General features: G+C 37.3%; 1 protein-coding gene across 19 annotated transcripts in view; it reads right to left on the reverse strand.

Annotated features, from left to right (window-relative positions):
• Positions 1 to 15798, reverse strand: part of LOC131547855 (teneurin-3) — a 642274-nt gene that overhangs the window by 118906 nt on the left and 507570 nt on the right. For 15 of the 19 annotated variants that reach the window (XM_058788591.1, XM_058788676.1, XM_058788667.1 and 12 more), the window contains one exon: positions 7340 to 7546. The exons of the other annotated variants lie outside the window; for them this stretch is intronic. In XM_058788591.1, the coding sequence (XP_058644574.1) occupies positions 7340 to 7546 (207 nt within the window). The remainder of the gene's footprint in view (positions 1 to 7339; positions 7547 to 15798) is intronic. 19 annotated transcript variants of the gene reach the window in all.

The following is a 15798-nucleotide window of genomic DNA, read 5'->3' on the forward strand; positions in this document are numbered from 1 at the left end:
AGATTGTATGCAACATCAAATTGAATGCAGAGCTGTGATAAACAGCTTCCCATTTGAGATGAGAAAACCAGAGGAAATATATTTGAAAAGAGTTACCCTTTCAACAACCTCAGGCCTATTGTCTTCCATCTGCCGAAGCTATGTTCATGGAATATTTTCCTTGTGCGGTATCCGTCTTTTCTGCACTAATTCAACAGGTTTAGTTTGGCTCACAGTGACCAGCAGGAAGCTCATGAATACCCACGGCGAGTACGCTCAAGGTTAGGGGTTCGCTCAGGCAGGGTGATCACTCACAAGTTGATGGGCAAGCTAATCGCTAACTGTGCCAGGTGCCGGACAACCCATTACCTTGTTTGACATCGACAGCTCTCAGGAAGAATGAGCATTATTTAAAAAGCTGATGACGAAACGTTTTGGGGGGTAATGTATTTTTAATGAGCAGGTAAGAAGGAATGTTTGCTGCAGCAGTCGGGTGCTGAGTAACACAAACACAAGACTGACGCACGCACACACACACACACACACACAAGCGCACACACATACACACACACACACACACACACACACGTGCGCGCATGCCTTTTAATGAGCCGAGCAGGGTTGAGTGTTACACTGAACTGTAACTGACATACAGTTGCGCTCCCAATTACATCCAACCTGCACGAGGGGAGTGGAAGCTCTTCCTAACAGCCCAATGAAGTAAATGCTACACAGAGAGAGGCAGACAGACAGCCAGAAATACGTATTACTGGTGTCAAAAATTACTCCATGCAACCTTGGTGCAACTGCCCACAGACCTCCAGCAAGACAATACACAAGGTTCCTTTCAGAATGAAACACAATATTAATCTTTAACACTTAAATCCATTATAAATAACCCAATGTGGAATCACACAAAGTTGCATCACATTTGTGAGTGATGGAAGAAATTTCACGATTGCACAGAGGATGTGCTTTGCAGCAGCTTTTATATATATATATATATATATATATATATATATATATATATATATATATATATATATATATATATATATTTTTTTTTTTTTACTATATATATTTGGACACACATTTTTATATTGTTCTTTATATACATTATACATTTAGAACAGTAGTAAAGTGAACAAAACTACAAAATAACACAGATGGGAATCATGTAGAGAACAACAAAAAAATCTCTCTCTATGTATATTTTAATAAAACATTTTTTAAACTGTTTTTACGAAAATGACATTGCTTTGATCTTGAGTAAACTTCCTGTTTTGGAAAAGTGTTGGAAAAAAACCTAAAAAAAAAAAAACCTCCTAGACTAAACAGCTCCCAAAATCTATTTTCAGAGGTGTTATTCTAGCCTTAACCTAACCTCTTTCCAGAAAAAAAAACACTGTTTGAGCGAACAATGCTTCTGATCTGCATCCAACCCTGATTCATCAACTTTTACAGCACCATTGGACCATTACTGCCCCCCATCTGGAGCTGGATCACACTGAACGCTCTCGTGTTCATTCTCCAGCAGGCACTGATGTGGTCGGCTAATTTAAACTGTGGCCCGTACGCAAGATTTCTCCCCCTATTCACTAAGAAAACATGGAGACAGCGAGGGGAATGGAAGTTAGAAGGCAGAAAGCGAGAAACAGTAGGAACTTAAGCAACCCGCGTGGCGGAGTGAGCAAGGCACAGGAGTCAGAGGCCTCGTCGGCCCCGGTAAACGTTATTGGAGTTCCTGCGCTATAAAATTGCTGCTTTCATGCCCACTGCACCTGACAATAGCAATCGGTGCGTGAGAGAAGAGGAGCCCGACAGGCCTGGTGACCCGAGGCTCAGTTTCAGAGAGTCCGCACTACGGTGCGCTGGCAGCTTCAGCAGGCCCCCTGGCTGGCTAATTGACAACAAGAGTCTATGTTGGATGGGTTACGCAGGCGGAGGGTAATCGCTCTCGATGGACATAGCTCTTGTTCGCTGTCTATCTGTCTATCTTACTGATGTGTATTCTGCATTTCAAGCGGGTCTTGACCCGATAACAACAGAATAGGACATGCTTATTTTATAGGCCCATTTCTCAACCTTTATTTTTATTCTCACAAAGAAAGGCAAAAATGAAAGTGTAAGTAAACTGCTCAGGTCATTAATCACATAATTAATATATATACTGTATACACACACACGCAAACTATTGTTTAAAAGTTTTGGTCTCCATGCTCACCAAAATAAAATAAAAAAATACAGCGAAAAGTTATATTGTGAAATATCATTAGAGTTTAAAATAATTGCTTTATTGGTTTCTATTTGAATATAATTTAAAATGCAATTTATTCCTGTGAAGGCAAAGCTTATTTTTCAGCAGCCATTATTCCAGTTTTCAATATCACATGATCTTTCAAAAAATCATTCTAATATGCTAATTTAGTGTTAAAATAACATGTTTTCATGATCAAAGTTATAAAAAAAAAAAAAAAAAAGCTTAATATTACCGTAATAAATTTGTTTCTGGATTCTTTATAAAATATTCTATTCATAAAATAAACTTCAAAGCAACAGCATATAATAAAAATATTTATTTATAAAAATAATAATAATAATAATAGAAATGTAAAAAATCTGACTTATCCAAAACCTTTTAGCGGTGTATTTTTATTATAATAAAACAAATTATAAAAAGCAATCAATGAGCAATGAAGTGACTTGGGGTAAACTCAACATTCAACTCAACCTTGCCAAGACAGAGCTGCTTGTGGTTCCAGCAAACCCATCGTTTCATCACAATTTCACCATCCAAGTTAGACACATTAACCATCACTCCTTCAAAAAGTTATGATTAATGATCAGTTGACTTTCTCAGACCACATTGCTAAAACTGCCCAGTCATGCAGATTTGTTTTATTCAACATCAAGAAGATCAGGCTCTTTCTTTCGGAACATGCTTCACAACTGCTTGTTCAAGCTCTTGTTCTGTCCAGGCTGGACTATTGCAATGCTCTCTTGGCAGGACTTCCAGCCAGTTCCATCAAACCTTTACAATTAATCCAGAACGGGGCAGCAAGATTAATTTAGTAATGAGCCAAAATGAATGCACGTCACACCTCTGTTCATCAGTGTGCACTGGCTACCAATAGCTGCTCGCATAAAATTCAAGGCATTAATGTTTGCCTACAAAAGCACCACTGGCTCTGCACCCCTTTACCTAAATTCATTACTTCAGACTTATGTGCCTCTGGAAGCTTACGTTTTGCAAGTGAACGTCGCTTTATTGTGCCATCCCAAAGAGGCACAAAATCACTTTCACGGACTTTTAAATGAACTGTTCCCTCCTGGTGGAATGACCTGCCCAACTCAATCTGAGCAGCTGAGTCCTTAGCCATCTTCAAGAATCGGCTAAAACACGTTTTCCATCTTTATTTGACCCTCTCTCACTCTAGCTCTCTCTATTCTAATTCAATTCTTTAAAAAAAAAAAACTAACACTAGCTTTTCTAATCTTTTTGTATTCTATCTATTTGTTTTCTTTTTATTTATTATACAATTAACAAAAGCAAAAAAGGCCTCTAACACTAGCTCACTCTATTCTTTTTTCTATTCTATCTGTTTTCTCATTATCTAATTAAAAAAAAAAACCTTGCTACGTGCATTTGATTGCTTCCATTGTCCTCATTTGTAAGTCGCTTTGGATAAAAGCGTCTGCTAAATGACTAAATGTAAATGTAAACAGCACCTTAAATCTCATACAAATCCAATACATAATTAATTCTGTGAGTGTCAAGATGAATGTAGTATGCGTGCGTGTGTGTGTGTGTATCAAGATGAATGAAGAGCAGATAAAAAGCAGCTAAAATAAATAGGTATAAATACTGTCACTTGTAAAAAATAAACAAATGAAAAAAATAACAAAATAAATAAAAATCATTGACCCAACTCGATTTACCCCTTCCTCCCTCCATCTCCTCTGTGTCTCCCACTTTCCTGTTCCTGTTCTGCCTGAGTTCATGTCTTTAATATGGAGTGCTGCAGACAGGAGCCGGTGCACTGACCTGCTGTCTACTCTCAGACTATTAAAACCTGGCCTCTGAGGATGTGCACTGGAGCCTTTTTTTCAGCCTGTCCCTCCCTCTCTCACTTTCAACCCTGATTTCAGTTTGATCTACTAAGTGGGCCGGGCAGCCCTGCGTCTCCGCAACGATCAGCAACAGCACCTCCACTCATTACAAATATCGATGATCGCTTCAAATGATGAGACGTCAGTGCTTGGAGTGCTTCCTGATCCCCACTTGACAGCCACACGCGAGTCAGCTTAAAAGACTTACTGGCGGTAAACGTGGGGTTTCCTAGTCAAGCCTGCATCGCCGTGAATCCAGATGGTTATCAAGAAAGCCCCTCACTGCAGATAAAAGCTCATCCATTATGAGTAGCCTGACACTGATCAGCTTTTTTTCTTCTTTTAACTTGAGCTGCTTTTGATTAGGGCACGGATGAATAGAAGGTGAATTTTCGTTAAAAGCAGCATACTGTAAACATCTGGACATGTGTGGTCCTGTTTGGGCTCAGAACTGAAGTCTGTCAACTTTCCTGATGTCAGTGCATGGAGACATAAAGTCCTATATCCTATAAAGTGTTCTTAAAACAACATACTTTCCTTATGTGCTGCAAAATGTAGGAATTATACAGAGGAGAGCCCTAAATTTAATTAGCCACGCTATTCCTCTGAATAAACAATGGTGAAGTAACTCCGTGCATTCCCCTCATAAAGAAAATCTAATCATCCTCATTATGGATAAATACTAGGCCAAATGAAATGTTTCTGTTTAAGGCAGGCTTTTAGAGGTAAAAATACATCAACACCAATGTCAACAACACAGAGTGAAGAAAGTGGATCTTGACAGGTCTGATGGTGATACAGGATTCCTGTTTGGTGAAACTATTCTTCTATGTGTTTCAAATGTGTTTATAAGGTTTTAAAGAAAACGTCTCACTATAGCTGACTTGAAACAAATGGGTTTTTCCTTCCAAAGTACAAAAAAGCCAAATTTAATCAAAGAATCAAAGAAAAAAGTATCACAGGTTCCAAAGAAATATTAAGCAGCACAACAGTTTCAACACTGATAATAAATCAGCATATAAGAATGATTTCTGAAGACTTGAGATGAAAATTCAGCGCTGCATCACAGAAATAGTTTATATTAAATTATAATTATATTAAAGTATATTAAAATAGGAAACCAATATTAGAAATTGCAATAATATTTCACAATATTACTGTTTTTTTTCTTCTGTATTTGTGATCAAATAAATACAGCCTTAATGAGCATAAGAGACTCCATTTAAAAACGCACTTATCCCACTCAATTTTATACAGAAGTCCAAATTGAGCAAATATATGCAATTTATAAAGTTTATCAGTTGGACATATAGGATGTAATATAACTGTATTATTTGCATATCAAATATGAAAAGTAGACTTTTTAGGGTTAAGCACCATAAAACTTCATTTGCAAAAAAAGTCATTTGGGTTTTTAAAGATAAATTCTGATAAAATTTGCATTTGTGGGTGAACTATCCCTTTAAAAAATAATAATTCGCAAATACTGTGTGTGTGCTTTTACTCAGAATGCATTCTGTTTTATGTGCTCCCTTCCCATCTCTCCAGCAGCTATGCTCTGAGCCTCCTCCTGTTATTGTTTTCATCTTGTGTCTTTTCAGTCGCTAACACAAACAAACACTCTGCTGGTGTGTTCTTGTCCTCATGCACCATGACCTCTGTGTCTTTGTTTGAGAGCCTTAGGAGCTCCAGCTGTCATCAGCATCATCTTAAGCCAGCGTCCCACTTGCCGTTTTTTCATGCGTACGCTTCATTTACATAGTCATTGGAGAATCAGAGGGAGTCTCTGCGGGCGAGTGTTAACAGCCCCAGCAACCCAACTCCCTGCCGACCCTCTGATAACATCTAACAAGTCTGGAAGTATCAAAGGCAGTCAGATGTGGCTTTGGCAGTGACCAATGAGCTCTTCTCACAATGACAATCTGATGCGGCACTGTCCGGCTCTGATCTGATCCAAGCATTTCCCTCACAAATGCCAGACTGGTTTACTCCGATAATTTATCCTAATCGAGTGCTGCAGCAATGATATCAAAACCCAAGCCTGATTCACCATGGGGTTTTCCAAGTCATGAGTAAAATAAGGTCTGTGGTAAACATAATTTCACTTGGACTTTTGTTATGAACGTAAACCGCACACACTCACACTCCAAACGTTCTTATGTAGTTCCTTATTAGAAACATATGTTTTGAAAAATTAACATAACTGCTTCAAATGGAGCATTTTCAGTATGGTTGTGTGTAATTTACCACAGACCTTCACTCTTAAAATAAAGGTTCCAAAAGGGTGGTTTTGCAGTGATGCCATAAAGGAACCATTTTTGTTCCCCAAAGAACCTTTCAGTGAACAGTTCCTAAAAGAACAATTTTGAAGAACATTTTAGAAATCTAAAGAACCTTTTTCGACTATAAAGAACCTTTTCTGCATTTGAAAGGTTCCATAGATGTTTACGGTTTCATCATATAACCATTGATGCTAATAAAGAACCTTTATTTTTAAGACTTGAAGATAAAATATAGGTTATTTTTAACCTATATTTCTCAAGATTAAGAAGTAATATTTTGAAAAAGCCATACTGAAATCCACAGCGTATTAGTCTTCCAGATTTTGACGTCACAACTGCAGCACTCTATTCTATTCTAGTAATGTAATTTGTAATATTTTATGGGTTTTGTATGTTTTATGATGAGCTTTGTGTGACAGTGAATCAGAGAGAAATATAAAAATATTTATTTTGTCTGTTTTCCATTCTGAATCACTGAGTAACAGGAGCAGTTTCAGCAATACCTGACCAGAAATGTTGGCAACTATCTTAAATAAAATAATTTTAGTTTTTGGTTATACTTTTAGTTTTTGTTTTACCTGCAGTGAGTAAACAATGACAGAATTTTCATTTGTGAGTGAACTATTCCTTTAATTTAATACAAAGTTCAATAAAATCTACAGTTTAAATAACCCTTCTCAGTTGAAAATGATTTTGAGCATGCAAAATTGGTTTTCGAGCACAATATGAGGTCCATGAACATTTTACACAAAATATCAGTTAACCCCCCCACCAATCTACCCAGAAGATGAACACCACTGATTGGATGTGACATTCTCTAATAAAATCTCCGACAAAGCCTGCATACAGTTTACTCCAGTGGTTTTTACTGGGAACACACAGCCTTCACGCTTTTCTTACTTCACAGACCTAGCAGGACAGAGCGAGAGAGAGAGAGAAAGAGAGAAAGAGAGGGATGGTCACCTTACCATTACAGCTGTGGCTGAGGGCAGGCTGCGTTACGGGTCTATAGAGAGCGGCCGTGTACTCTTCTTCCGAATCAGAGTCCTGCGCCGCCTGCGTGGTGGCATTACTTAAGACGGAACTCTGGTTGTCATGGAGATTGGGTGAAGGTGGTTGAGAATGGGAATGCTCAGTGACTGATGGACTGGAGAGAGAGGATGGCATGGGAGAACCTAAAGAAAAGAAAACCACTTTAAACCAAAGTAAAATAAAAAAAAAACTAACAACCGCAAATGAAAAGAACAAACAGAGCAGCTACTTAAAAGAAATGGCATTACTGTAAATAAGAAAAAGTAAATATTTTTTTTCTTCTTTTTAAAAATCAAGTTTGAGTGATTTTTCTTCTTGCAAATCAAAACCAAAGTGTATCAAATCCATGCATTAACATAAACGCAAGCAGCGTGAACAAAAAACATCAACTGCTACCAAACAAAAAACAGCAAAGAATGATGGTTTGCAGCTTAAGCATTCTGTTTGTGATGTTTCTGCTCTACTAGCTGTGGTCGCATGGACGTTGTTGCACAGAGCCCACAATTGTCTTTAAGGCCACAGCATTGGTGAGTTGTGAGGCCGAGGAAACCACTCTCTCACACAAATAAAAACAAACACACACACTTGCTTTCATTGGCTGCCAAATTCACTTTCTCTTAATCTTAGATCCATTTACCATCAAATCAGCCATTATCAAATGGACTCTAGTATGGGCATACACACACACACACACACACACACACACACACACAAGCACACATACTTAAAATATTAAGGCAAAAACATGAGTATAGACTTCAAAAGGACTTGAAATTAAACTTTTTTTTCAGCTAACAAAGTGATATTCTGTAGTAAAGCAGTCTGATGAATAGTGAGAGAAAAGCTCATATTTCATGCTATTCATCTGAAAATGTTTTCATCTTGTTGACATTTTCACAGTCTTCTTGTTATGTGAAAAAGCTTTACTCTTTTCTTCACTCACATCTACAGTATCTGGAGCCAATCTCACACACACACATAATCACCTTCCCAAACCAGGACCAAAACCTGACCTGGGCTCAGTGCCTCCACTTAGCATATAATAACAGCTTATCAGACATGGTCAAGGACCCCTGATCTGAGAGCAGTCAAAGGCAAAGGGTGAGGGCAATGAGTGAAAAGTAATTAAACTGACTGGCTCTCAGCTCCCTGTCAGGGGTCTGGACACACTCATGAGACAGTGAGCAAAGTCACCTCTGCTTCCTTGTGTGGCTTTGGAGTCCTGGACACAGCCTTCTAATTACCTTCGACTCTTTACATTACACTGCATTGTGAAAGAGAAAAGGAGAAAGGCAAAGGACATGCAGACAAAAAACAAAACAAAAAAAAAAAAAAACCCTGTGTGTGTGTGTGTGTGTGTGTGTGTGTGAATGATAGTGAGAGAAAAAGAAACAGAGATGCTGAAAGAGCAGGGGAGAATTATTATTTTGTAATTATTGCAAGCTTTATTTATATATTTAAGATATGAAACACAATTACAGGCTGATCCTCCGGGAGCAGGGCTCACACCAGCCAGCCTGCCCATCCCAACCAACAAATTAAGTGCCATTAACATTATGTGCTGCCACTGATACACCACTGTGTGTGTGTGTGTGTGTTGAATCTACTGTGCTCAGACCAACTGACTAAAGCAATAAAGTGTTCACTCTTGGCTGAACACTGATATAAAGATACACATTAAATGGCCTCTGATTCACCACTGCATTCATTACACAACAGACACGGCTGTGATTGGTCACAGTGCTCAACCGCTGAAAAACAACTTTCACAATCAATTAATCACAGCAGATGTAATTGCAATGTTGATAACTATTTATTTAATTAACTGATTTACCTTAATATATTGTAGATTTTTTGTTGTTGTTTGAGTTTGTATATTTAGAACTGAATTTAGAGGCAATTTATATTAAAATTTTTCAATCACATAAAAATTTTAATTTCATGGAGAAAGTGTGCTATAATTTATATAAGTCAGCTAAATAAATGTGGAAACATGGTTATTTTGAATTTCTTTATAATTTTGTAATTAATTATCAGGGTTTAAAAATAAGTCACTAGAAAAAAATCAAAACCCCCAAACTATCAGTATCATGAGATTACATGTTAGTATTAGTAATCGTTTGGTTTTTAAACACAGTTTTTGCATTAAATCTTTTCAGAAATAATTGTAACCATAGTTATAATAAATTATAACTGCGTACATATTCATGGTTAAATTATTATAAAGTATAATGCTTTATATAATATTACACAATCAATTGGGTGTTAATTGTTTTAACACATTATACATTTTAGAAGGGCAACTTTTACACCTTTAAAATGTATTCGATAGTAGCTGAAATTATTCATGTGAACATTCAGCTGATTAAAAGGTGTATTACAATTGTAATACAACAAGTATTTTTTAAACAATATTACATGAGCAGGAAATGTCTGGCATTTGGCGGTAGATAATATTTAGTACTATAGCACAATTGTGAGTGTGATATTACTTTCATACAAGAGTTCAATAAAACAGAAATTAATATGAAGTAATGCATATTTTAGACAGAATGCAACCTGTTATTTTGTTACTCTATGGCTGAATCACAGCTGTAGTGATGTTCAGTACAACAGCACTAAAATCACTTCAAGTAAAGTGCTACTGATAATACTAAAAAGCTTTAGACGGCTTGAAGCACACAAGCCTTTTATGGTGAGGAATTCAGCTGCTGAATGGACTGAGGGAAGAGAGTATGCAGAGGGCACTGTGTAATCCTGGTTTCGCAGCTTTTTTAAAAATTCATTTCCTCTATCTCTTCGCCTCTCACATCCCGCTTTCGTTCGTCCTCTCTCTCTGTGATAACCAAATTTCTTTATATGGTTTCATGCCAACCTGCTCCATCAGCCTTCCATACTGCCTGCTTCACACACACACACACACACACACACACGTGAGGAGATCAAACACAGATTGACCCGCTCTCTCGCTTGTAATGATTTGTGTGAGCAGATGAAGAAGTTGAACACGGCACATAATCCAGTGCAGCTGTCAATTAAATCCAAGAGCAGAAAGATGAGATGAAACTGCTGTTGAAATAGCAGGATGGGAATTGTTATCTTCTCTATTGTTCCAGTGCACAAACAAATCAACACATAAACACAACGAAGAATTTGTTATTTCAGTGAGAAAAAAAAGAGAGTTGGACGAGTACTCTCATGCTAGTGCATCAGTTGAGCTGTGATAAACAACAATAACAAATTGAAGCAATCAGCTGTCCGACAAAGTATTTGTGCACACAGAACTCAACAAAAAGCTCCACACTCTACAAATGACCTTCTTAGACACAACGTGAGGTGAAATAAATGATTAGCATTAATAATACAAATTAAAAAGTTTTCCGCTGAGTGTTCATTAGTCTAATTGTGGGCGGTTTGTAGTTGCTAAGCAACATCACCTTGTGCATTAATACAGAAAGTGCACAGGTGTGAGTTTATCAGCATTTCACAATAGCTTTGAATGCTTCTTATCCTATTAAATGGTGCAGTCAGAATTATGAGTTTCATTAGCTTCCAAACCCCTTGGAATAGGCAAAATCAACTGCATTGCACACACATATGGAGCTCTATGCTTTAAATACAGCATGCAGCACCCACCACACACACACACACACACACGCGCGCAACACAGTAGAGTCAATGATGAGGGTATTATTTCCACAGCCTCATCATTCCATGGCAGTAAACTAAAGGCGCTTGTTTGTCAGTCATTGATTCCCCCCCCCCCTTCTCTTCATGTGATTTTGCACAGCATTCTTCTGCATTTTTTATTTATTTATTTTTGCTTGACACCAGGTCAAACCTAATCAGCAACTTCCTGTGCCACTGCTCGTGTGTGTGCAACCTGTCTGTTCTACTGCTCTCCGCTGCCTGCTCATCCCCGATCTCATATGCAGGCCTCTAGGTTTTCATATTTTAATCGATAGCAGCCCGTGCCTCAGTGCTAACAGGAACGCTTAAGAAAAGCCGCGCTGCTGAAATCACTAACCGTCTGTCTCTCTCTTTTCTCCTTCTCTCTTTGTCTGTTTACATGATCCTTAGTGGACACCAGAGAGCACAAACAAAACTGAAGGACACATGCCTCAACAAGAACAGTGTGTGGATAAATCATACATGAGCATATAGAATCAGGCCTCATTGTCTGATATACCTCTAGCTTGTTTTTTTTGTGCCATTTGATGGTTTAAGAGAGAAATAAGTGTCTAGTGTGGTTCAGAGATGCACAAGAAGCGAACACACAACAGTTGACACATCACAGTAACAGAACTGAGCACATACACAGACTTTGATGCATATGAAATGAATTGTCGAGAAAAAAAGACATGCGATAAATAAGATGATAAAAAAGAAAAAACTGTTAAGTTGGACTGTGAAGTTTTTTTGCGTGGCTGTATGGACCCCCTGCAGGGTGGGCTCACTGACTAACACATGACAAACGCTCCATCAAACTGGATGAACGGATTGGACGCCTTTAGAGATTAAATGCTCATTATAACTAATACGGTCTATCATTGGATGAAAATGGAAAAATGGAAACGAAAATTGTTGGTCACTTGAATAATAAGTGGATGTTGTATAATTATCATTAAGATGCCACAAATCATTTCTAAAAGAAATATTCAAATTATTGTTAAATAAATCTAAAACCATAAAAAATTAAATTTAATAAAATAAACAAACAAACAAAAACAAAAAAATCAATACTTAAAACCAAATAATCATTAACTAAAATAAAAAATATACATAAACTTTTAACTTTTATTTCAGGATGTTGCCAAGGCTTTCACTATACTAAATGAAATTGAACTAAAACTAAATAAACTAAAGCTAATAAAGAAAAGTGAATTAAAAACTATATAGACATATTAAATAATAATAATAACAAAAACACAAATTACTAAAAATTGTACTTAAAGTGAAAATAGAAAATATTTAAAACTTTGAGTGTACATGAGTATATCAATGATACTAATACAACAGTGCCTTTGTTAATTTGTATCTTTTAAAAAAAAAAAATAATAATAATAAATACTACAAATAAAACAATACTACGGCACTACTACTAATAATATACAAACAAATTTTGTGGTGAGTACATAATAATAATATCTCTTGTTGTTATTTTAAAATACGTCATTAAACATTTATTTAGAAAAGTTACAATAAATTGTCTAATTTGTTCATCTGATTAAACTGATATATCCATAACAATCACAAATCATTTTCATAAATACACCGCCTATGATAGACAGCAAAACAACTTTTCCATGGTGGCATTTAAACCAGCACAATTCAAAATACATCACAGGAAACCAAATTAAGTTTGCAATGAGTTTAAAGTTTGCTGCAAACATAGGATGCAGTGTAAACGCAGCAGTGGCCTTATCCATCAACTGGGTTGAAATGGCCCTGGGCCATTCTTATTGTTGAGCCCTGCATGCGCATCATTAAAACCACTCATGCAAACAGTAGGCCTGAACATCAGCACTTATGTATGTAGATAGAAATACAGACAGAGAAGAAATTGTAAAAAGATGATGGAGAAAAAATGCATGAGAAATGGATGAGAGAGAGAGCGTGAGAGTCTGAAAATAAAAGAAAAGAAAATGAGAGAGAGAGAGAGAGATGACGTTCTGGCCTATTTTCTATCAGACTGATCTTTTAGTGTCATTTTATCCCTTCTTCTGTTCTGCCTGTAGAATTATAACATTTTGGAAACACACACACACACACACACACACACACACAGGAGCTGCGGGTTGAATACCAGAAAGCTTGAGACTGTTTGTGTCTCTTGGAGTGGAACAATGCCTCCAGTATCCCTCGCTCTCTCAATCTCTGCCTCCCCTTCTCTCTTTTTGCTCCCTCTATCTTTTCATTTTCTCGCTCCGTAGCTAGCTTCTCTTTTCCGCAGCCCTTTTCCCCTTCAGGCGACATGTGAAATGAAGCAGAGATGGTCCCTCAGTGGTGAGGAACAGATAAAGAAAGAGAGAGAAGAGGAACAAGAAAACGGTTGAAGAAAGAGATAGACTTATACCCGTACACCTGGGACTTCTGGCTGGCCTAACATGAGAGAGACAGACTATGCTCCGACGCCGCTCGAACAGGAAATAGATTCACAATAGCTTAGGCGCGCACAGAATTAGCAACACACCTGTTTTTTAGCGAGTCAAGGATCTCTTTTGTGATTTAAAGCGTTTTGTGTCGTATTTTGAGGGTGCTGACAGAGCAACATGTGAAATCCAACACGGGAGTGTGTAATCTGGCTGCAAAATAGGGCACAATAATGCTTTAAAATCCACATTTTAAATGATTTACCTTCTAATGCAAATTCAGACCAACTTGTTTCAAGTTTTACACTATTACACATACTAATATTAAATATGAATACTATACAAATATTCAGTTACCACTGTAAAAGTAAAGAACGAAGAAGTAAGAAAGTTCTGCATATTAGCTACTGAACACAAAGTAATCGTTATCAAAAATAATTTGTTTAACAAAAATTTTTTTGAGACAGAATGTCTGTAAAAATAAATCTAAAAAATGCTGTTTAATGTTAACTTTTGATTTAAATTGATTGATGTGGCAACAAATTAATTAAACAGTGATAAAGGTGGGTGATCTATCATAAATGCCATTAATAATTATGAGTGTTTAAATATTTGATGTCTCACTGAGTGCTAAAGGTAAGCCTGGAGGTGATGTGCTGAATGATCAATCTGAGGGAGCTAGGTTTAAACTTCATTACCAAACACCCTAGGTCTGCACATGCCAATATTTCAGCAACAATCAAAAACTGCTGGAGCTCTCTGATGCCTCAGCTCTCTGTTCAGCCTCTCTCACGCTTGCTCTTTCTCCCTCCTTACAAGACATTCCTTGTTGCCACAGAAATAAAAAGAGACCAAATCCATAAACACCAATTGCATTTTCTCTCTCCTCTTACATTCACCTCCTCAATCTATCTCCCTCTCGTTTCCTCTCAGATCATCACACATCTCATTCTACTTCATCTCGCTTCTCTTTCCTCCCTCTCAGCACTCATTTCCTTTCTTTTCTCTCCAGAGTACAGCAGGTCATAGTCCTCTTTGTGTGTGCTTTTTTTTTTTTTCATAGACAGAAAAATGCAGGCGTGTGTTGATCGAGGATATTGTCACTACCATATGAAGACAAAAAAATAGAAGCTAAAAATATTTTTGCTACCTAAAATAAAAATGTGAGCTTGCTAAAAACAAAAGCTAAACTGAAACTACAAATGTGCACTATGTTACAAAGTAAAAAAAAAAAACATTAAAATAGCAAACAGCTATGTGGACAGAGCAAATAATGGTACAGCCAGTTTCTTGAAAATTTGTAAAGCAACAAAAGCAGAATCAGAGTTTTGTTTAGTTTATGTAAACAGCCACAAACAAAACTTTCATTTCAAACATTCTGTGCCATGTACTTCAAAAACAAATCCAGGGACTAGCTGTTTTCTGGAGTGGGCCGACTGGCATAAGATCTGAGCGGATGCAATGCTTGCTGCTGAATCATAAATGCCTTAGAGATGCCAGAGTGATGGTAGTCACAATTTACAGCTAAATGTAGCAGCAATGACACATTTATAGGTGTATTTCATTGTCCACAAGTACTGCAGCTGGTGCTATGAATTTGACAAATAAAACTTTGAACTTAAATGTTGCCATTATGAAGCTATTATATTCAGTAAGGTGCTATTTTTTGTAAAATAAAATAAAATAAATCAAATCAAATCAAATAAAAGCCCCATTAAAACAAAAGTGAAATTGAAAACCACAATAAGTAAAAAGAAAAAAATCGAAACCATTATACTCGTGATGATACACTCCATCTGCAATGATGCCTGTAATGATGCGCACATAAGTGTCAGTCTGCTGGCTAATGATGATGTTATCTAAGGTCTTCGCCCCTTCCGCAACAACACCCTTCAATACCTGGCCTGCTTCCTGTGATCGATCACCCCGCGAGCCGGGCCCCCACCTAGGCTCAAAAAGAAAACAACCCAAAGCACGTCTCTGACACTCTGCCTGTCAGCCTCCAAAACCCAGCAAATGAAGACGGATTCTCCTTAATTGGGTTTGGGATGACTTCAGCGCGTGCGTGATGATGGGGGGAGAGCTATAATTCCGCCATTATGATCCGGAGACAGCCGTGTTTCATTCCCGCACAAAGTGCACTATTCGATTTACAATGATTCATGCCACAGCGATGTTAATGGTGCAGACGGAAGTGTGCGGAGAGCGTACTTTGGAGGGTAGTGTTTAAAAAACGAGCTAACCTTAGTGTATGCGCATACACACACTCGCTTTTTTTAAAAAAACAAGCGTTAAACGAATGA

The sequence above is a fragment of the Onychostoma macrolepis genome, chromosome 01, assembly GCF_012432095.1.
Source record: "Onychostoma macrolepis isolate SWU-2019 chromosome 01, ASM1243209v1, whole genome shotgun sequence".
In the NCBI taxonomy this organism is placed as follows: domain Eukaryota; kingdom Metazoa; phylum Chordata; class Actinopteri; order Cypriniformes; family Cyprinidae; genus Onychostoma; species Onychostoma macrolepis.